Source organism: Haliaeetus albicilla, chromosome 1 (genome assembly GCF_947461875.1).
Source record: "Haliaeetus albicilla chromosome 1, bHalAlb1.1, whole genome shotgun sequence".
Taxonomy (NCBI): domain Eukaryota; kingdom Metazoa; phylum Chordata; class Aves; order Accipitriformes; family Accipitridae; genus Haliaeetus; species Haliaeetus albicilla.
This window is the reverse complement of record NC_091483.1, coordinates 22,952,493-22,976,227: the sequence shown is the minus strand read 5'-3', so window position 1 is coordinate 22,976,227 and position 23,735 is coordinate 22,952,493. Positions and strand designations below refer to the sequence as shown.

The 23,735-nt window shown below is 43.0% G+C and overlaps 1 protein-coding gene across 17 annotated transcripts in view; it reads right to left on the bottom strand.

Moving 5' to 3' along the window:
* The window catches only part of ADGRL3 (adhesion G protein-coupled receptor L3), a 523,370-nt gene that overhangs the window by 183,595 nt on the left and 316,040 nt on the right, over window positions 1-23,735 (bottom strand). For all 17 annotated transcript variants that reach the window (XM_069782013.1, XM_069781919.1, XM_069782024.1 and 14 more), the window contains one exon: window positions 684-1,484. In XM_069782013.1, coding sequence (XP_069638114.1) covers window positions 684-1,484 — 801 coding nt within the window. The remainder of the gene's footprint in view (window positions 1-683; window positions 1,485-23,735) is intronic.

The following is a 23,735-nucleotide window of genomic DNA, read 5'->3' as shown; positions in this document are numbered from 1 at the left end:
CATTACTAGCATAATTTCTAACAGGAAAAAAGGTGGAAAAGCTGGGAATCTTCTGGGGGCCAGATGCTCCTCTCTTAGAGACAGTATAGTAAATCATAGTAAGTCATGAAATGCTTTTTAAAAAAGAGCAACTTTAAAGAAAAGAAACCAACTATTCGGAGGATTTTGTTGTCAATTCCCCTCCTGACTCTAGACACACACTTGTGGGCGGGTGCATGCTCATGGCTTCCCTGAACAGCCCAAACTCCCCCAGCTTAATGAAATGAAGTCATTTAAACTGGCTGGTAGTTTTCCCCTGGCTGTTTGCAGCAACAGCATCTTCCATACTTTGTTTTGCCAAAATTCCTGCAGAAGGGAAGATGATCTGATGTATGGAGGAAAACTCATTTATGGAGAAAAGAGCGCTATCCCTGTGATGCAAGCAAGAGCGTGGATATTTGGAGAGTGTTTCAGGTTAGTTATGGGTAGCACATTCCTTTCTCCATTTCATATCAAACTAAGACTAAAAAAAAATATTCTGCATATATTAATGTCTTAATATTCATCATAGGTCTTGTGGTGGGGCTTAATTTACACAAACACAGGCAGATCAGTAAGACAGGAGTGTACTTCAATTTTACACCGTACTTGCAAGAAAAATAGAAAGCCCAATTCAGATTCTGGCTTGGTACTGAAACCCTTACCTGCTCTGCTGTCCAGCGGGCCAAAATCCAAGGAATATTTCACGACGTGATAGTTGTTCCATACGTAAAGGAGGTTGTCCCGGGGATTATAATCCACAGCAGCAATGTACTGGTAGGAGTTTGGAAAGGGCACATCCACCATGCTATCCTTGCTTTGGTCAGTGTTATATATGTAGTCTATTTTATTCCCTGTGGCTTCATTGTCGTCATCTTCATACACAGACTTCACCACATACAAAATCCCACAGATCATGAAGGCGTTAGAAGCTGACCTCTTGTCATAGGCAGTATCCCACGTCCCTTCAATCCTTAATGTGTAAGGGTTTAACTGGCTAATGACTATTTTGCCATTATTTTGTTCTGTTGCATAGATTACCCACAGCCCGTTCTCATCCACAGCCAGGTCTATATCAGACTTGCCTCCCCAGCGGTAGGGAGAGGTGTCATGGTAATTTGCATTAGCTATGATAGCCTCCCCGCTTTTTATCCTTGTCCGCAAGTCAAACTTGACTATGTTCCTGGTTCGTTCCTTGTTGAAGAACAAAGCCCCGTCATATACCACGAACCCCGTGCCGTCTACCCGGTGCGGGAGTTTGTATGTTGTGGTTGGCCTCCCGGCAATGAAGTCATCCTTGGAGGAGTACTCCGTCAGCGTGTCTGTCCGGTACGGCGTCCAGGGCATGTAGTAGATCTTATCGGATGCTTGCAGAGGGTCCTTGCACCAGGCACCAGACTGGTGGTCAGATTCGAATAAGTGTTCACTCTGGTATACTCCTTTTAGCAGTCCAGGGCAAAGAAAAACTGTTGGAGGGGAAAAGAATTTGAAACAAGAAAACAGAGTTAATGACTGTCTGGGGGTGGTTGGCTCAAACATCTCAACACCTTCTAGTTCTGGAGCAGAGGACACTCAAGATCAGAGGAAACCCAAGAGCAATGCCTTGTAGCTGGAGACTAGCCTTCCTGCCGGCCATGTCTCTAGAACAAGATTTGCTCCACCAAACAGATTTTTTTTTTTTTTCCTGCTCTTTCTATCAACTGTGGCTCATTTTCTTACTGCTTTTCAATTCTATTTTTACAGGTGTACTTACTTGGACCACTCGCCTTTGTAAACTCTGAAATGAATATGTGTCCCCAAAGGATTTCTGGGTTTGTATTTCCAGATTATATTCTGCAGTGAATCTGTACCTACTAGGTGAAGGGGTAAACTCCCGGGGAATTGATCCACGTATTTATTTGAACAGCCCACAGAAGAGTGGCCTAGAAATGGAAATACGAGAAAGAAATTCCCATCCTTACAGCCCAAGCGATATTAAATATTTAAAGAGTACCAATAGCAAAGCAGAGGCGAATCCCTTAGCATTTAAAGCAAAGGGAGTCGAGGGGAACACCCATCTAGAGATCTGCAGTATAACTAGAAATGAGGCTTTCAAAGCTGCTACAGGACACACAAAACATGCAGTCCACACAATTAAAAACGAATGACGTATGGATGCTGAAAGGAAAAGACAAGGAAGGAAGGAAGGAAGAAAGGAAAGAAGGAAGGAAAAGAATAAAGTTCACTGGAGAGGCACCCAAGGTCTAGATTTTAATCAGTTAAAAAATGTCCTGTTAAATATAGTAGTAATTCAAACTTAAAAACATATACCTTCTATTGTTACATGAGAGGAGCACAGAGGAGCAGTTTGACTAACCGGGGTGCTTTGCTGCTCAGACTTCGGCGGGGCTGAGAGGAGCCATGGCGTGCCCAGCGCCTGGGAGGAGGCTCAGCCGGCACCCAGCTGACCTTGGCATCACACAAACGCCAGTGCCAAGGGGCCAGCCAGCTGGATGGGGAGACAAAAGGAGGGATGCTGCGGAGCAAAAGTGGCTCGCTTGGCCCTCGCCATCCCCTGTAGCACCCTCCTGGCCTGGAGGTGCTGCACACGCTTCAGGGGGAGAATATTTGTTGCTTATTTGTAATGCTGATCTCCGTGAGCAGGAGTATATTCACCGTGATGACGGGATGGGCAGCAGGGAGGTGTGAAGAGGTACCCCACCACACGCTTCGGGTAGCGTGGGGCTGGCAGATGGGATCCCATGTTCGTGCTCCCTGCTTGGAGCATACCCAATTATTTTTGGAAATGCAGAAATTGGTAATATCCTCTGGAGAGCGAGACGGGAGGAAAATCAGATTTAGTAACTGGTGTAAAAGTATATTGCTCTACTGGAGTCTAAGTAACCACCTAGAGTTGCTGATAAAGGGGTGTCATTTCCAAGAGGCTTTTACGGCATAATTAGATATACTTATGCACATACGTATGCATGCACACTTTCCAAATTCTTTAGGGCAGGAAAAGAGTGAGTTATCTAAACCTTCGAATAGAAATTTAATGGAAAAAAGTGGCACTGGTAAAAACTTTTCAGCAAAAAATAAGTTATCTGGTGAAGTTGAGCAGCAGAGATACTAAATAAACTTTAACAAAAAAGTAGTGAGAATTAATGACAAAGTATTTCAACTAAAACGTTAAACTGTTAAATAACTTAGCCTATACATAAGTAATATATATATAATTTGAAAGGTATTTAATTACCTTTTTGTTCCACTTCTATTGTAGAGAGAGAGGTAAAGAGAGAAAGGAGAAAAGAGAATAGATTAATGGTACTGTATTGGCCAGGTACTTTTCTTTACCTCTTTCATATGAAAAGGAAGCTTTATTAATTTACTTTAGTATGTGAACATTTTATATATATGTATAAAGCCTTTCCTCTGAAAAACACTGGATAATATGCAGACAAGCCGAACAAAATACAGATAAATTTTAACTTTACAAAAATTTTTAAGAAGAAAAAAAACACCCAACACTTGGGACATCCCAAGCCCCCTGAACTATTTGAGATACCTTGTCAGCAGCAGCCTTGGACTAGTTTCATAGAGCAAAATGACACACCCATGCACTGAAATATGACTGATAAGGATTTACGTATAGAATAAAAACTCCAGGGAGAAACTTTATAGAATATACATCTACATGTACTTCGCCAAAATCCTGGGAAACAGGGATCCCTACTTTAAGCAGGAGAATATTCCCTTAAGACATGAATATATTCCCTTACAACACTAATACGGAACTTAGGAGAGTCAAATGAAGCACACTGGTAGATGTTCGTAGAGTCCTGTCCTATGTCTTGGAGAAACAAGCTTTAGTAAGAATTGGAAAAAAAACCCAGTTAAAATATTGTAATACTTATATGATTTATAAGATCCTGAAGACTTACAGTGTTAATGAGTTAAAAATATCTAAGCACTATTTAAAAAGCCCAACCCCAGAACTTGCTGGACATTTTTATGTGAATTATTCACTATGCATAATAATGCTGCTGAAGAGGTTGCGTCCCTTCGGACAAAGCCCCTTGCAGTCAGAATAAATAAATACAGTGCTCGTATTAATTGCTAAATGCTCAGTACCAGTTTCTATAGCTAACAACCTCCTGTGAGAGGCCTTGGCAGCCCTCATCCAAAAGCCCCCTGCAGTTGTGGCACAGATGCCTTCTTCTTCCAGCATGGTGGGGCCCCAAACAGCTTCTGACTCTCAGCCCTGGGGTATGCTGGTTCTGCAAGGCCTCTTCCCTGAAGGTGCAGAAGACAGGCCCCATAAAATATCACTGAGGGAGAAGTGAGAACTTGCCAGCAAAACAGTATGATTTTGACAGCTGAGGGATCTCTGTTCAGAGAAGCGAGACAGGAATGCAAAGGTATGCACGTGCGCTTTGTTTTTGCTTGCCCAGAGTTCACTCCGGCCCCTTCCAGACCGAGACACTTGCCAAATGACTGTCCTCCGGTGCTGGGACTGCAAACCCCTTTGCATTCAAAAGTCTCATTCATTTGGATGGGAAACTGCAGGCTCAATGGAAGAACGATTTCAGGATAAGACTGCAAATGCATTGGCTAGACATGTGGATCTGCACTTTGCTGTGCAGGGAGGCGTACATCCGGAGCCAGCTGCAGCTCCCAAAACCAATGTTTCCAAACTTAAACAGTCTTTTTTACCTGGGCTTAGATCCAGGCTCCTTTCTACCTCATAACAGGTTAAGGTTAAAGGCAAATGTTTCCACCATGTGGCTGTCAGGGCTCTAGGGAGCAGAGACAACGCATTTCAGTGCAAGCACCTGGTTTTGCAAGGGAAAGAGCCAGCAAGAATGAAAGGCACCCGACCCAGCAACTGGAGAAACCCGCACAGCAACTGCTGTCCCTGTCCCAGGCGGTGACTGGCCACAGTTAAGTGAGGTATTCAGAAAAACATTAAACGTCCCTGGTAAAAGCAAGAAAGCAACTTGACAGATCCCCAAATGTATGGCTTCACAATGATTCTTCTGGCTGATGGTATACTGTACCTCTGGCAGCATAGAAGGCAGTAATTTACGTTTCCAAATGGACAAAAGCTTTTGTAATGCACTCGAACAGCAATGTGATACTGTAAAGCAGGAAGAGAGAGGCTTCTGCAGGAGATAATATATTCGTGACCAGCTGAGCTGAGTGACCTGAAGCATTGATTACCCTTATCCTGAATAGCTCGTATGTGTTATTAGCGTTCAGTGCCATATCCAGCTCTCTTGTAAGTCCAGACACAGTACGTGTTGTGGTGACCTGCCGCATGGTGCTTTCCATTGTATGTATCCCCAATACTTATTTTCCTCCTGCTGATTTAAGACTTAATGCTTTTGAATTTCAATAATTACTCAGCTTATATTGGGACATCATATTATTTGAATAGGTTGCATGGGAGGCTTGGAGGATTTAGCTCACTGAGCCATATTAAAAGGAAGGGTCTAATTAGGGTCTGATTATCCCTTCAATTATGCAACATATCACTGCAATACTGTCTTCATAAAGTATTGGAAGAATTTTTAACATTTTGCCCCATTACAGACAATTTTACATCTCTGCAATGCCTGTGCCAGTCCACAGAATTTAAATACTGCTTAGAGCACAGGAGGCACCTTGCCTTCCTACAGGGATCTACAGAAAAAGCAAGCATATACAGTTATTTCTCTTACAGCGAGATCTTCCACTCCTGCTATTGCTGCACTGGAGCAGAACAAAGGTATTTCACCTCAATTTCCTACGCCAGTTGCAGGCCAGTGCCATCGGCTTCAACAGTGCCAGAGGCCCAAAGGAAATCAAGAACCACTTGCCAGGTCTGAGGGGAGTTACAAACAAGACTTTCCACATAATCTGATTTTCTCCTGTTTCTTCGGATGGAAGAAAAACTGAGGCCAATGTGCGATCATCAGCTGCTACAGCCTGCCCCTGCTGCGCCTGGGGCCGAGTGATCAGGCAGATTCCTGTCACCTATTCAGAGAAATCGCACAAACAAATTAATTAAATGCTTTTAGTACTGCTGGGTTGAGGCTCTGTAAATACACTTTTAATTTCTGGCACAATTAACACTTGAACAATGTTAACTGCTCATTTTCTTACCACCATATTGAGTTGCACTCAACTGTTTAAGGCACAAGCACAAAGTGGTAGATTCCTGTAGAGAGCTCTCTCCCTGGCACTGCTTCAAACCCACAACAGGAACACAAAACTCCTGGAAAAAAATGATCTGAGTAGGGGGGAATGTTAAAAGGCAATTGCAAAAATAAGTAAAAAGTTGTGCCCTGTACTTTGCCAACTGTTTTTTTTTCAGGACAGATGTTTAATAGCAAAATGAGTGACACCCACCCCCTGTTCCTGTCTTTCACAGGTCAAACTGATTTAATATAGCATTAAACACATAGTTAATGACAAAATAGAAAGACTAAGAAAACAGGTTTTTGAGGCTGACAGTAGCACAAGATGCAGTGTCTCAGCCATGGTGAGGGTGCTTCATGCCAGATGTGGCTAACCACTGCATCTTGCCTCCACCAACCAGCACCAGATGTGTGGGGAGGTGAAGCCAAAAAGCAGTTATGGCTCTGGGGAAGCAACTAGGGAGAAACATCCTCAGATGGCACAGCACTGGCCTTGTGCCCTGCCCCGACACATCACCTTGGTGCAAGATGATGACCATCAAATAGTTGACTCACCACTTGGCCCTGAGCCCTGTTGTGCTGGACTTGAACATTGAGCTCCCTCTAACGATAAAACAAAGTCTGGAAGGTGCCTTGCACCAGGGCTCCTCATACAAGGATGGGCTGGGATCTACAGTCTTTTCTTTCTTTCTCTAATCCCTAGACCCCAAGCTCCTTGGCCAGCCTTGTGCCACCAGCAAAGCACCTACCACTGTCTCAACCTTTGAGTTGAGGGCTTCCCTATAGTACCCACAGAGAGCTCTCCCAATTTACATGTTTCTCCCCAACACCCCCCCCCCCCATCTGTGGGTTTTAGGTTGAACAGGAACACATTTGGGAAGCTGCAAACCTAGCAAGGCACCCCAAAGCATGCCTGTGTAGAGCCTGCTCGGAGATGAAGGCACTCGTCTGTTTTGAAGACATGGCTGGGTGCTGGAGTCTCAGTCTTCCTCTACTAAAAGAAAGTTAAAATAAACAAGAGATGCTTTCAAAATTCAGGGCACCAAAGCACATGTCAATAACAGACTTCCTTTTAGCTATCACAATAGAAATCAGTAGTCTAGGCAACTAGGCAATACACAGGCAGGGGCAGCATGAGATTCACAGCATATCCAGCGTGGCAGAACATTGACAACAGGATCCTGTAGTCAGTGCTAGAGAAACTCTACCCTCTAGGGTGTAGGGAAATCTGCTGTTGGGTAGGATGTATTCCCAGTCACGCTAATAGTAATAGGGCACATGAGGTCCTAAGAATTTTCTCTTCCCAACATCTAAAATTTAAGAAAGTGGTTGAGGTCCAAGAGCAAATGCAGCAGTTGACAGATCAGAGGCACCATGAGAGTGGGGCACAGATACTGCAGAAGGGTCATCAGCTTCTCACTTGTCCCTCTGCTTCCCCATCCCAGCACCCAGCCACCAAGGCTGAAGAGGACCACACCTGTACGTGTTTCAAACCCACAGTGCTCTACCATTGGGAAGCACAGGTGGTACATAGACAGATCCCGATGGGGAAGCACAGTTGGAGGAAAGCTAAACTCTGCAGCAGCCAATCTAAAATATACATCTATATATATCTATATATATCTAAACCCAGGGAATGAAAATCGTAGAATCATAGAATGGTTTGGGTTGGAAGGGACCTTAAAGATCACGTAGTTCCAAACCCCCTGCCATGGGCAGGGACATCTTCCACTAGATCGGGTTGCTCAAAGCCCCATTAAAATACCAAAAATATGAAAATACTCTTCTTTTATTAATTTGTACTTAAAACACACTCACACACACACACACCGCCCCCCCATATAACCGGTTTGGCAGAAGAACAGTTAGAGAGCTAGCTCAGCGTTTATATGACACGAGCTGTTCTGGCATCCTAAAGTTCAAAATGCTGCAGAAGTATCCATCTCCGCTTCGTTTTCTTCTCCTGACACATAATTAAAATGACAAAAGAGACCACATAGCCAAGCTCAGCACTCACTCTGTGCAGCACAGGTGCAAACCAAACCACACGCCACCATTTCTCTCATCCACCCACTCCTTCTAGGAAAGCCTGGGGTCCCACTGTAGCGCAGGTGTGTGGTCGCTGGACCCCAAACGCCCTAATAACAGGAACGCAGCCACATCCACTGCAGCAAGCTGTAGCCAGCAGAAGATCAGATGACATTTTGCCTCTAGGCAAAGGAAAAGCAAATGCAAGGTAGTAGTCTTTGGTCTCAGTCCCTTCATTGCAACTGTCCTTGCTACAGAAGACACAGTGACCAGCCTCTGTCCCCATCCTCCACATCAAGCTGCCCCCAAGCCAGAATTTAGCTGCGGCCCCAGTGAAGCACTCATTTTATGAGCTTTTAATGTGAAAAGTTTTAACATGCAACGGGGAAACCCTCTTGGGTCTTGGCTCAGGAGCAAGCACAGAAAATGGAAGAACTAGGTTTTCTAAGACTACTTTTCAAATACATACTGTTGCTATCTTCCCATTTTTGCCACCTAATCCCACTTTACTACGATTCCCCCCCGCCACTGGTTTTCTAGAAATCATTTCCCTTCCTTTTCAGAGCAAGAAAAATGTCAGCTTCCTTTGGCAAGGTTCAATAAATAAATATGTAACAGATTGCACTTTGTGGCCTGCCACTGCTTTACCTGGGGGATCTTCACTTGTGCCAATGGCAAGCATGTACATGCATTTAAATGGGGAACAGACTCCATTAACATTACCTGGCTTTGCAGTCCAAGAGCAACCTAACACTTGAATGTAAAGTGCTCAGACTTTCATTCTCCAGCCAGAGGAATGAAGAAAAAGTTCTTATCAATTATATTGCCATGAATTAACTTTCTCACAGCTGCCAATTTCAGTTACGAAAGAACCAAATGCAAGTTTGAGCCTTTCTGTTGCAGTTCTCCACCAGACCAAAACTATTCTGCAAGCTAAGTTTTAACGTTTGTTTAGGTTTAAATGATTATAATGGTGGTACCCACTTAGTCTGCAACATTATTTATATTTCCAAGAAAATTTAAGGTTTCAATAAACAGAGTACTTCCCTCTTTTTGACTGCATGTACCTATGTATGCGCATTATACTCCCTCCCATAAGGCTAGGGAAAAAAAAATATCTTGATTTATTGTACAGGAGAAATGCTTGCCTTTTACAGCAAATGAAGTGCTAATCCTTTATTTAATAAAAGGGAGGAATAATCTCACTTGCTCTGTTTCCAAATTACATTTTTCATAGAATACCCAGGCATCAGCAAACGAAGGTGCTCTACAAGTACCTTGCGTTACAATGGCTTCATGTAACACATTCCCCAAATTATCGCCTCTTAATTAATTTCACTGTGAAGTATGGAGATTGGAAATGTCAATAATCCATAAATGCTTTCATGAACCACAACCTAAATTAGATCTTTATATATGGTATCTATAGATTTGCAGAAATCAAAGCTGTCATTTTTCATGAGTGGAATTTTTTCTCCCTTATATTTCTATTCATCTGATAAATTTGTGAAACCTTTCAAACCATTAATTTGGGCTTCCTTAAAATGTCAGTGCTTTCAGTCTGCTTTTTAATACATAATAACTAAATTTAATAATGTTCACTAAAATAATACTAAGGATTATTAATGTTAAAACACCTGTCAGTGTAACTTACAGTCATCAGGACCCAGGAAACCACTAATATACATTAACTCTTGTCCACTAGAGGTTTCCATGAGATGAAAAAAGTTACAGTTTCCTACAAAATTGCCTTGTGTATTATAGATCAAACTTCAGGCTATTTTGGGAGGAAGACATCTTTTTGTTAGACATACGTATAATGACTAACAGTCATCAGAGGCCCAAGTCCTCACAGGGACTCTCCCCCAAACCCAAGAAATAACAATTGCTTTTCCATGGTGCTGCCCCCTCAAGGCTAATTTTCTAGGAGCTTAAATATTATGACCTCATTTCCTAATTCTGGGTACCAAAGCACACAAAAAATTACGCCTTTAAATATTTTGTTACAGGGAAAAAAAAAATCAGTCCTGCAGAAACCCAATGAAACTCTGGGATTAAGAAGTAAAATCCCTGCTACGTGCCTGGCCCTGCAAGAGCTGATGCTGTTGTGCAGAGCAGAGATCAGCGAGAAGGTTCTCAACGGTTTTGCAAACATTTGGATTTCCCCAAATTCCGTGAATAATTTCTAGTCTTTCTCTGCCTCTTTCCTCTTGTGATTATTCGAGGTGGCAGTCACAGTGACCGGCTTCTCTGAAGAAGCAGACACTTCATCAGCTTCAGCAGATACTGAATGTGATTGCACTGCACTTCTAAATGTATTATTCCAAGAGGTAAATATTTTTTCCTTCAAGTAAGAATAATTCACTGAAGGTATAATGAATCCTGAAATATACTGCACTGGAAAAAAAAAAAGCAGCAGCAAGTATTGTTATATTCAGAGTTCATCTTCAGAAGAAATACCTGATCTTTTTAATGTGTATAAATCTCTTGTGTAGATGAGATTTTACGTTTAGAGCACCATTCCAGAGATAAAGCAACCTGAAAAAGAATTCATCCTGGAATTTGGGAAACAGAAAGGTTGTTTATGATAGTCAAAGTGTTCGTCAGAGCACTGGCCACTGCTTACCAACATCACAAGCAGTAAAATGAGCTGGGCAGACTTCTGCTGGGACCCTATGGCCAGCAGCACATACCCCTGTTGTCACCAGTTTATAAAAAACCCAGCAGTAACTTCCTAATTCACTGCAACTCTCTCAACTTGTTTTGCACCAGAATTTTCCTTTTAAATTCATCAATTAAAAAGAAGCAGCAAGATGAGTTAGCATGGGGGGGGGGGGGGGAAGGACTGTACAAGTACTGTGTTAAATTCAATTATGGCTACAAGTCATTCAGCCAAACTTTCCTTGGCAGTTGGCCTCTTATTGTTTCCAGCACAACAGCAGATGAGTGAGCTGCCATTAAATTACAGCAGAATCAGCCACCTGGACATCACTCTCCCATAATAAAAAAAAAAACACAAAAAACAAACAAAAAAAAACCAGTGAAAGCACAGATCTGGGAAGGGAGGTAAGCACTGCAGAGCTGACCCTCTGCAGTGCTTTTTCTGTAGCTGGCTCCTGCTGCCAATGAAGAGCCTGATGCTGAGCGCCCACCAGACTTTTGCAACACAGCCCTGCAGCTAGGACAAGTGAGATGTGGAGATCCAGTCTCTCCAATGGAGGAGTGAATTAAACCTCATCCAGGCTGTGAGCTCCTTTATAAAAGAAAAGAGGCATTGCTGTGCATTACTTACAGCTCCAGGTCTAAAAAGAAAAAAAAGAAAGATAGCTGAGGACTTTCCAAGCATGTTTATTTAATGGTGTCCCTCTGGAAAAGGCCTGGGCACAAAAGGAGTACCACATGTTGCTCTCCTCCATCAAGAAAGGCTTCTGTGCACGTAGAGATGGACCACGAGGTGCTGGCAGCAGGGTTTGATCCTCCAGGGCTGTTGAGTGTGGCTTTCCAGGGCAGGAACCTACATTACACTTAATTCCTAGTGCTGCCAGCTCAGCCCAGGAGTGCTCAGAGATGGGGCATGGAGAGACAGACTGACAGAATGGTTAAAAACCCCCACAATGAAACAGCTGTTTGGGAAATAACCTTGCCTGGTAAAATCTAACCCCAGAGAGCTCTTGTAAGCAAGTTGGAGTCTAGGTCTTACTCCCCTTGGTCATTCAGCCCACGTCTAACTGGGTCAGGTAAACGGACCCAGATAACCACCCCAGCTCTCCCTCCTCCTGGGATGTCAAATGCACGGAAAGATCACTTGGCAACTAGGCAAATGTAGCTAATTAAGAATAATTATTATTTGCATAGCTCTTTATATCTTCCTTGCCAGATGAATTGTAAACCCTCCTTGCCTGACTTTAAAAGGAACAAAAGCCTGAAGTTCATTAAAGATTTGTCCTCATCCAGCCATGAGATAAATTTGGGATGTCAAGAGCCTGACAGAGCCATCAAGGCAAACACTAGGTGTCTTGCCTTAAGCAATAAGCGGGAAGGGAAAAATGTCTTAGGTGGGGGAACGCTGAATTAAAGCTCTGTGTCTTTTGGTCCGATTTCTCTCCAAAGAGGAATAAACTGTTTGTCATCCTGCCAGCTATGAGACTAGCTATAAAATAATGGATTCCACAGGTCCAAATGAGGCTAATCATGATTGCCAAGGCATGTCTGTGCTGTGAGAAGTGAGTGAAATCTGATGCTCTTCAGAGAAAACATTTTTTGAAAAGCTCTTTGCTCTGCAATAAGCCTTGGCAGTTATCTCATGTCTTGGAGTATCTACCATATTTCTTGTTTGATTGCAAGGCATATTGCTGACACCGGCTGCTATGGCTGAGTTTCCTTTAATAACACTTTGGTAGGTAAAACACCGCTTCTTTTTAGCTATTGAGAAAACAGTAAGGAAGGATTTTGGATCAATTACCTCTCTCAATAGTACTTATTCTTAAGTTTCTCCAACTGGATGCTGTAGTAAAATGCCCATCAAAATCAGAAAAGGATTTCCACAGAGCCAAACAACAAACCAACACATTTGTTTTCTCCTCTCTGAATTGGGGGAACACCTACAAAGCAGCTGGAGAGGTGGGATTTTACCGCGACCACTCTGGAGAGCAAGTGAAGAGCAGGGGAAGGAATCATTAGACTTCTTCAGGAACCGGTCCTTTGGAACAAGATTTTACAATCTGGTGTAAATTTTAACAACACTTGCTATTTAAAAAAATAATAAGAAAAAAAGAATCAAGGCGTGACTTCTAGCATTTTTAGGTGTAAGTAATTAACGCAAGTGTGCTGTATGTGTGCGCACGCACATATGCGCACTCATATGCAGAGGAGTGACTTCCAACATTTTAAGATTTAAATAATTAACCCACGCGTGTGTCACACGCACATATGCTCACATGTGTAACACAAAGATACTGGAATAGCTTACACTTTGAGGCACATTCCCAAAACACTCTAAAGAAACGATTCTGCTGTAGTCTGACACTCACATCGCATCTACAACCTGCTAAAGCAAGTATTGCAGAAAACTGCTTAGGAGTCCTCATTTCTTCTTCTCTTTTGCTCCAGCTCTCAGTACTCAGAGTCAACAAAATCTCAGCTGAGAGGCAGATGTTTCAGAGGAGATCATGCCCTGTCGGATTGTGAAAGAGTCCCATGCCTTTTCCCCGGTTCATGTTCCAGATGTGCTGGGGAGATGGGAGAGATCATGTGCACGCCTGTGCAGTGAAAGACAGATAGGCATAGTTGCCTCCTCGAGAGGTATGGACCAGAAGGTAACATTAAATGTGCCGGTTTGGCTGAACGTTACGGTGTCTTCAAACCCCAGCTGAGCAAATCTCTCTCTGCTGTGCGCAAGCATCTTCCTCACCTCTGTTTCACTCGTTTCCCTGCCGCGCCAAGCACCACCTACCAAACCGTGCAGAAAACCCTCACATATTTGCAGAGCTGACCAAGGAGCAGAAATGAAGCCGGGAGTCCCTGCGGTGCTCTCGGCAAGGCTGCGGCAACCAGTCTGCCACCAGCTGAGGCTGCTGCACAAGCAGACCCTTGACAGGTTGGCGCTGGGGTGTATTTACTTAACCAAGCACACAGGTAAATGCATTAAGGGAGAGTAGCTTGCCACAGATGTGTGCTCTGAGCCCAAGTGTGGAAGAGAGAGCGTTTCATGGGTTTCAGGATTTGGCTCCCCACTGTTTGAATCTGGGACTAGGAAGGATGACATTATATTTTATACTTATTTTTTAATGAATAAGTACTGATATAAAGCAGGGACCTAGCTGGAATGAACTGTCACTTTAAAGGAATACATGTGAGACCTTTAACTTGCACTGGTATATTCAGTGAAATAAAAATATTATTCTGCTTGGGAGAACCACAAATTACAGCAATAAAATATATGCAGTGAATACGTAGAAATTTGGTACTATTTGCAATGAACTGAATATTAGGCACTGCTAAGACCTATCATTTTCGCCATTAATGAAAATAGACTATTTTATTTCTAATTTAAAGCATAAGAATTTACGAAGGTTCAGAGAAGTCTTCTGTGTGCTTTTGCAACAGCTTAACTTCTAATATATTATATATTCAAAAATTAGGATCCTCGAGCTCTTGCATGGTATTTACTGGTGCACATTATTGGAGCGGTCAGTGTGTGGTGCCCTCTCTCTATTTCATAGCCAATGCAGCATTTTCCCCATGGCATCAATATATTAAAAAATAAAAGTTCTTGCTAGAGTAAAAAAAAAATTATGTGACAATGAAACACACTTACTTTGCTATGAGGTAATTCAATAAATCTGTCTATTTTGCTTAGGTTTTATGTAAGACAACACTTATTTATCTTGCTAACTTCAAAATGGAAAAAGAATTAAGGGTGAGGTTCAGTTTTCAGTCCAGCTTTTAGTCATCTGAAAATAGGAAATAGGGCTAAGAGGGACCCTGAGAGGTCTAGGGGACAGAACCAGATACCAAGGCTATGCCTGCTTCACATAAATGTTCTCTCTCAAAACCTCTTTTGGACAATTTAGATGAGGCAAAACCGCAAGAATCGAATAATCACATTGCCAGAGGTTTTCAGAGGGACATTGATGGGGCCATGCTGATATGGTGGTGCAGAGGGCTCGGCCCTTTCCTTTCATCGCATGCCATTCTCTTTTGCACTCAGGAGGCCTCCTCTAACAGATCTGATGGGAGTGTGCCATGGCCTAAGCCCATGAACAGCACAAGCATAGCTTACAGCATCTCCTGGGAGAGCCTTTTGAAAACTCAGCTTCCCACCAAATTACTAAATAACCTTGGGGGTGGAAGGGAAGGGCTTTTGAGAAAAGTTGGACCAAAACCAAGCACAGTAAGGTGACCTAAGAAGCATTACCATTAAGATTGGTATGGAAACACAACCTAGAGATCACCCAGCAATATACATCTCAACTAGTAGCCACCACAGCTCACTGCTAACCCAGCCTGCTTTTTCCATGTTCACCTGTCAGAGAGAGGCAGCAGTTTCTGATGACCAGCAAAACACCAATGTGATAATAACACATGTTCCTGGCAGTGACAGCACATTATAAAATTCAGATCACACTTAGTCACAACCCAACAAAGGTTTAATCAACTGTTTGGCCTCAACAGGTTTATGAAAGCCTGAGATACTGTGCATGTCCATCACAACTTGAAGGCAAGAGCAATGCCTCGAGTGAGGGGTTGCGGGTAGCTCACCCTCCTGCTAGAAGGAGCTCATGCGGCATGATGTTTCACAAATGCATACTTCCATAAAAAATTAAACAACTTTCAGTGCATTACTATGTTCTCATTGAGCTAATGCGCAAAACAGAAGAAACATGAAGAAAGTCCCCATGATGGCTCTGTCTGGGTTGACTGAGGTGGAAGGCCTGATCTTTAGCTCTAAAGACATTAGTCTAAATTAGCAGAAGACCAACCCATTTTTTAAAAAGGGCTCTGATTTAAAGACAGCAGGTACTCAGCAGTTTCAGAAAGATGATGGCCCATATATAGAATGTGTCTGTGACCTGAGCCATGGAGAAAGGATGGAAGTATACGTATTACTTCAGCTGAGAGACTGCCCTTCTCTGAAAGCTAAAAGAGGGAGTGCCAGGGCAGCTTGTGCTGCCTCTTCTGGTGTCACACTCAAATGGAGGAAGGAAAGAAGGTAGATGGATAGGACGGCTCCAACGCTGCATGCTCGCAGGAGCTAGGAGACACAGCTGACATGGGGGTGAGGGAGGAGGAGGGAGCAGCAGCAGGGCCATCATGCCCTTTGGTGTGCACCAAGGTTTTGATGACCCCAGGCCAGGCTCCCAGCAAAGGACCCCACGGTTGGGCTGCAGTGTCCAGGCCGGTTCGGCTCACAGACTAGGACCTTTTTTGTGATTCATGATTTCAACCACCAGAATATGTGCCCTTGAAACATGACATTGGAAAGGAATAAAAAATGGGCACAGAAATGCCACTTCACATGGCATTCCAGTGTGCATCAGAACAAAGAAAGCCATGCCCATCCCTGCAAAAATCCCCAACTCCCTCTTGCGTGAAGGCACATCCAGAAGAGCCCATGCTTTCTTGTCCTCCCCTTACGTGACCACATATCCGTCTCTTCGAGCCAGTGTTTCTGCCGCTCTCACTCCCACAGCTGTGCAGCAAAGACAGCATTCCTCACAACAGCTGTGAAATCTATAGGTAAAGACAGATCTGATCGATTTACAGGAACCCCCGCTGCTGAGCCAAGCTGTTAAGCAGTTCATAACCCCAGCAGATGCCTCTGTTTTTAAGCCATGGAAAACCTTCTGGGCAAGGCTACAGCATTGCTCTGGTCATGGCCAACAGGCAAGAAATGCAAGCTGGAAGCAGCCCGCTTTGCTGGCTTTCAGATCTTTTAGTGGACCTCTCTGACAGTTTGCAAAATACACCTTTGACTGATGGCTTCTGGACTCTCTGTTCAATGCAAAGAGTAGGTATTACACAGCTACTCCCTCCAAACCCCACATGAGCAAGTAATACCTCCTTTTTACAGGTAAGGAAGCCAACACAAACGCCAATGCCCTGAAACATAGCAGAGCAACGATCAGTGAGCTGGCACAGCTGGCCAGGTATTTAATTCACTGTCCATTAGCTTACGGCAATTCTCAGTTCACAAACTCTCAAGTAATATTACTGCTCAGGTTTTCAAGATGGCAAAAGGGAAAAAACCCAGGGATTTTACAGTTTGCTTCAAGTCATGCAACGAAGTCAGAGGAAAACTGGACCAGCTGCTCGTGACACAGTATGTAGTGAATTAAGCAAAATGAAACTGTGTTTGACATATGCACAGCTGTGCATGAATGCAAGGACAGGAGAAATATGTTCAATGAAAAACTGAGATGACAAGTCTAGTACGTCAGAGGTCTTCAGAAATCTGGATATCCCACAATAAACCTCAGTTTGCTCAACATGTCTCATTCCTTCCTGAAGCGTGAGTGGAGCCAGGAGAAAGCATCCACAGTATACACAACAAGGCCGCATTAAAATTTTGTCTTATTCTCTCTGTATGTTTTTTGGGGGAGAGTGGGGGCTGCAAGAGAACTATGTGTAACTTTAAAAAAAACCTAAACAACGCCTAAATAGGTATTTTAAAATTATCTGTAATTTTCATCCACAGCCACATGCCACTTTGGATCGGAATTGCAATTTTAAGTTCTTCTCAAAAACCTTATTTCACTGCTTACAATTCCGGTAATCTCTGACTGCATCACAACGAAATATATAGAGAAAATACCAGCCAAAAAGAACAAGGCTCGGTTTCCTAAAGAGAGAGATGAAACAATCACTTCACGACTCACATTCACAGGGAAAAAAATACTAATTTTAAAACTATATACATATTCTCAAGTTGTCATGCTGATTCTCTTAAACAAAGGCCTTCAGAAATAAAAAGCATTTTGATTATACTTGCTCAAAGTGAGAAAAATAATACAAACACTAGATGCAATGTAAAAAATAACTGAAACATTTGGTTTTGCCATGAAGAAAGCTGGCTTTTTCATGGACGTACCTTGTTTTGTTCCTCTTAATCCTATTTTAAACACAAGCCTCACAGATGTTGTGAAACTGCTTCTCCGAATGCTCCTGTTATGCATGCTGGGTTTCAAAACTTAGTCAAAATCGTGGATCAACAAGCCAACGACAGCATTTCCATTGTGGGTGTGATTGCCATGATGGCAAAGATACCGGGCAAGGAAATGTCCTGTTATTTTTTGTAGTACTTATCCTATAGCAATATCCCAAGGCCAGAGCAGAAATAGGCAGCAGTCCACTGCTAATGTGAGAAACGAACGCTCTCCCAATAGCTTGCAAGCTAAACAAACAGAATAGTCAGGCTTAATTAAAGATTGATTAAGATTCCCATTTGGGAACAGTGGCAGGAAAATATTACCTGCTTCACCCAAGGTCACCCAAGGAAGCCGTGGCAGAGCTGGGAAATTGTGCCAAATCTGGATTCCAGCACTTTAACCATAGCCCAGAATCAAATAGGAAAACCTGCAAGTGTAAGGAGCGAACACAGATGCTTTCCTCGAGGTATGATGACTGCAAATGCAGCTGTTGGCATCCTTCCAGTGTCCTGTGTGCAGCCTGGCAAGGGCACCTTGCACAGGTCTTTTTAAGGGTGGTTGGGGGATCACAGCATGGTGGCCTCCCTTTAGACAGACACCAAGCAGGTATAAGAGAGAATTTTTCTGTTCCTCTAGTCCCACAGGTTCAGTGTTGTGAACTCCTGTGGGTAACATTTGCTCAGGAGAGAGGATGCGGTAGTTGGATTTGGACACTGAAGTCTTTTCAATGAACTCACAGCTATTTTCTCTCAGTCTTGCTGCCTGCCTGGATGCTTGTCGGCTGCTGTCAGCAGAGTCTGGCTGAGAGTGGGGAATGGCTGGTCCTAGGGAAATCTGCTCTAAGGAACCGAGAAGGGTTGTTACCTTACAGAATCATTTTCAGGTGTTGGCCTGCCAACTGGCCAAGCACTTCCTAGTGACAGCCTCGCCGTAGATCTGACTCTACGGTTGGATTCATGAAGCAGCAGGAGGGAGAAAAGCCTGTAAGAAATGCTCCTCTGTCTTCCTCAGCTCGTCAAAAGCCTGTTTCTCTTCCTCTGAGAGCTGGGCCTGTCCTCAGCTGTTACAAGGTTAAACTCCCAGAATAGGCTGGACTTTGGAAAGCCACCAGGAGATTAAAGCTGGTGTGCAACAGAGCTGCTCCTCTTTTACACAAGTCAGCTCTGAAGAGGAAAGGCTATGGTCTGTGCTCTGGACAAAGTGCCAACTGCCTTCTGGATACACTGCTGGGTTGCCGTGATGCTGGCAAAGGCTCAGAAACAGCTCCTCCCAGCATCATGTTGTCAGGGCAGCTGTCTTTGCATGAACCTGCTGGCAGTGCCCATCCCAGGAGTGGGGATGGCCAAGGAGGTGACAGTCATCATCTCCAGCAGCCAAAGCTGCTGGGATGCCACCAGCATGGTCACCACTGGTGACTCATTGTGAATAAGGTCTGAGGCAGCTGGGGATGGGAACGGGGATGCTGCTCGATGGGCACTGAACACAGGGAAACAATATGGGGTTAGAGCCGCAGCCCCTTTGGCAAATGGTCCTAGGGTGCCACCATCCTTCCCGTCTCTAACAACAGAGCACCAGGGCATATGGTGTTCTCGCTGATGCTCCTTCTCCCCCATTCCTGATGTCTGTAGAGCAGAAGGCTCTTAGGTTGCTCACTGATGCTCCTTCTCCCCCATAGGTTGCAAGGTGAAGTCAAACTGGAAGTGGCTTTGCATGTATGCACATGCCATAGAGCTACGCTAGACTGACGGATGCTGATTTGGTCATGGGGAAGGATATGTGCTTAATATACACCACCAGAGCTGCACCAGCTTGCAGTGGCTCTGGATAAAGGCCTTATTGTTTTCTTTCCTAGCAATGCCAGAGGACGCCAAGGACCACCAAGATGCCACCTTCAAAAAACACAGGCCAGAAGCATAAGAAAGTGGAAAACACAACAGAAAGAGCTGGAGTTCAGGATTACTGTAGGGATGGCATTCACAGCAGGGGAGAGCAAAATGAGATGTTTAGGTGCTTCAGCAAAATAAATGCCAAGGTAGACAAGTACCAGTGGGGCTCAGCCAGTTAGGCCCTCTGTTAAAGTTCTGAGCTCTGCCTGGCCATGACTGCAAGGGTAGCCTAATGCAGTGACGTGTGTGACATGCACACAATGGCTCGGGAGTCACAGGACCTTCAACTCTGAATTTCCCTACTATAACAGCAGGAATCTGCCTGTTAGATTATACAAAAAGTTATTTTGTGTATGAATGCTGTGAGGACTGAGATGAAAGGAAACACAAACCCCCCTCAAGAGACAGTATGAGATACAGTTCCTTCCAGGAAAGGGTTAAGAGGCTCTACAAAGCACATCTTGCTACCCCTGCTCGCAGGGAGGATAAATGGAGAGCACTTGGTGTGCAGAGAAGACTTCAGCTCTAAAAAGTACAGTCCTTGGGGAGGAGCCCTAGGAGTGGCTCAACACGCTATTTTTTGTTGCTTTCTGTTAATAAATCTAAAGGGGACTTTGGGCTTTGCATGCAACATGGGCTTTATTTATAGAGCAGGTCAGCGAAGGCTCCTGTTCGCAAAGTCGATAGTGGAAAATGGCACTGCTGTACACAATATCATCACACCAGGGACCTGAGTGTGCAGAATGTTGAGCTTGTTGACTGTAATCAGAATTTCTGCTTTGTCTTCCAACCTTTAGCCACATAATGACTATGTTTCACAAGAGGAAAACTGGAACGGAAAATAGGAGCCGACAGGTTAGGGCACAACTGGGTTTCCTTCTGGACCATCAGGATGCATCCAAGTCACACCCAGTCAACATAGCGTTTGCAATCATGACCTTCTCTGGCAATTACATCTTCGCTTCCCTGTTAAAATATTTTATCCAGCAACGATTTTGCAGCTCCATGAAGCATTCCTGATTAGATTTTCAACACTGTTACACATGAGGTCTCTTGTGCAGAACAGTTTTCACACAGAGAATGTGAAAATCGCCATTCAGCAGTTTTCAGTGCACGTTTTCAAGGAAAATTAGAAAGAGAAAAATCTTATTTTATAAAAAAGTAATTTTACAGTGCCTGAAAATTCTTTAAAAACAAGACTTTTTTTTCCCCACATGTGTGCATTTAAGCAAACGTGTATAAATGAAGCTTTGTTAAGAGTAAAAAATTAGCAACTAACACCACACACATTCAGGAACTGTAAACCACAATTAAAATAATCTATAGCACCATCATAGGCTATTGCCCTGCACTTTTAGGGCAAACAAAGGAGGAGCAGAGAGAGTTTCCAACTTGTCCAAGATTAATTCCACACATTAGAGTTGGAGATGGGAATGATGGGTGGGATATCCAACAGTCCGTAAAAACCCTTCAGTTCATGTCAGACAAAGTCCTGTACTGGACATTTTAAAGAGAGAAGGGGGAAGAGGAGAGGAAAGAGACACATGACCAAACTAATTTAAATAGGAAGAATGTTGAGTACATCTATTAATTCTTCTAAAAGTAATATCCAGCAGACGGAGGAATGGAGAGGGAGATCTCATACCTATAGAACAGAAATGCAGTTTGTAGCACCAATGTCACACTGTAAAGCCAAGACTCTGTCTCCTTCCAGATAATAGAAATCCAACACAAGGGCATCAGGGCATTAGCAAGAGCAAAACGGGAATGATGAAAAACGTTGCATGTCTTGTCTTCCCTACACCTTACACTGCAACACTCCCAACTGAAGTATAAAATATCTAGATGCAACTGGATGAAATGATCTCTTTAATCATGGAGAGCTTGCCTTCCTCTAGAATGCTATATGGCAAGCCATGGCATCCCTTCAAGTGGGATCATCAGTATTGATGAGTTCAATGTTTTGCAGGGAACACAAAAGGAAGTGAAAGAAAAGATGGGACACGGACAAAGGGCAATCAGATCCTATTTGGCTACTCTACTTCTATGTCTTTCAGCTGATATAAATCCAATTCTTTAAAAGCAATTTACTGTGATGAGTTCAGAACAGCTTACATCTTCTATGCTTACCATCAAAGATGTGCGGGCCTGCAATCAATAGGCTTTTTATTATTTTATTTGGTCAATTTGCTTAAAGACAATGAAATCCTAACATCAATACGTTTGGTAAAATTCCACCCCAAGTAAATAGACACAAGATTTGTAAATGCTGCTCCATTAGCAGTGAAAGAGTCAAGGCTTAGCTCTTCCAGATAAAAAGAGAAAGTGTGTCCAAAAATTCTAAATAATGACGACTTCACACTAAATGGAAGATTATTTTTTTAATCTATTATTTCACTTGTGAGGTTCACCTGCCAAGCTTGCTACTTTTCTCACTCGTCTTTTTACAATTACTCAGTTGCCTGAGCAGCCAGGAATAGTGCAGGCAGTACGCAATGTCCACTGCAAAGCACCTTTAGCAGGATAACCATCAAATAAGGCTGCATTAATCATCTCTTGCAGACTAAACCTTACGGAGACATGATCAGGTTTTTAAAAACACTTTACTACTACTGTATGTCTAGCTCAAAATATTCGGAGCTTTTAGTTCAATTGCATGCTGCAGGTACACGCAAAACAGTATTTCCAGCAATTCCTTGGTATCAAATTTTTTAAGTCCAGGTCAATGGCAGGGATCGGCAGACCATTAAGTTGGAAAAGCTCCTCCACTAGGTACTGGACTACTAAGGAAGCTTTGCCTCTGCACAAGCATGACAGATCAGGCATCTCCCTGAGAAACTAAAACAAATTCTGTTTGAATTTAAGCTAAAAGGATGGCTCAAAGGTTGAAGCAGCAGTGCTGAAATTCTGTTTTCCTCTCTATCCCCATTTCAAGGCAGGCACAAGCCTGCCCAAATGGCTCAACAGGAGCATCCACTGGTCTGAAATTCAGCCCCAGATATCACACTCTTTCCCAACTAGAAAGACAAGTAAGTAAAGCCAGAGTTTTCTTTGCATGTTCTCCAGAGCATCAACCAGTTTGCCATGCTTTTTTCCAGAGCTGCCACATATCACCACAGAAACGTCTCTGCTGCAGCACTAGGTGAAGAGAGACATGAGGATGTTGCTACATTTTAATTAACGTGTGAAAGAATCTCTGTTTTTTTCAAATAAAATGTGTTTTAGAGCAAGAGATATTTGCATATTCATTTCTTTAAATGGAACTAACAAGCCACATACATAATAAAACCTAAAATCAAAGGAAACAACCCTGTAACATTAATTTTCTCTTAGGTACCTCCAATTCAGTATTTTCTGTAGCACATCATTCTTTGGAGCTTTAATGCCTATGCTTTTATAGACCAAAAACAATCACTGCTATTTCACTTGAAAGAAAACCTGCAGGCTGTGAAAAGAGGGCTCTAATTGACTTATTTTGGTTTATGAAAAACTGTGTCCCCAAATTCTTTATGCAGTAAATTGAATTTTCAAACTGATGTTTATCCGATGTGCAATTGTTTCCAGAAATGAATTTTTAAAACAGTGATGTTGGACAGACCACTCAGGTAAAGAGCTTGCCTGATGTTTAGAAAACTAACGGTTGCAGTAAAAATGTCAGTCTGAAGAGGAAGTAACAATTTTGGCTTCTACTGCTAATTTCATAGGTTTCAAAATTGTATTAGGTTATTCATTTATGGCCAGCATTAATCAGGAGTCACATAGCTGTAGGTCAGAGCAATTATATGCATTTAAAACCAAGTCCATCATTTCTGCATATAATTTTTCTTTGTAGGTTAAGAATAGTTTTATGGTGTATATATACTGTTAGTCTCCAATAAAAGCGTATTTCTCCTTATTTTTAGATCCATTAACATACACAATTCATTCTGGGAACTTCTGAAATTCAGCACGGCAGGCTGCATTTAGAAACAGAAGTTGTTCTCAGTTTGATGCTTTCT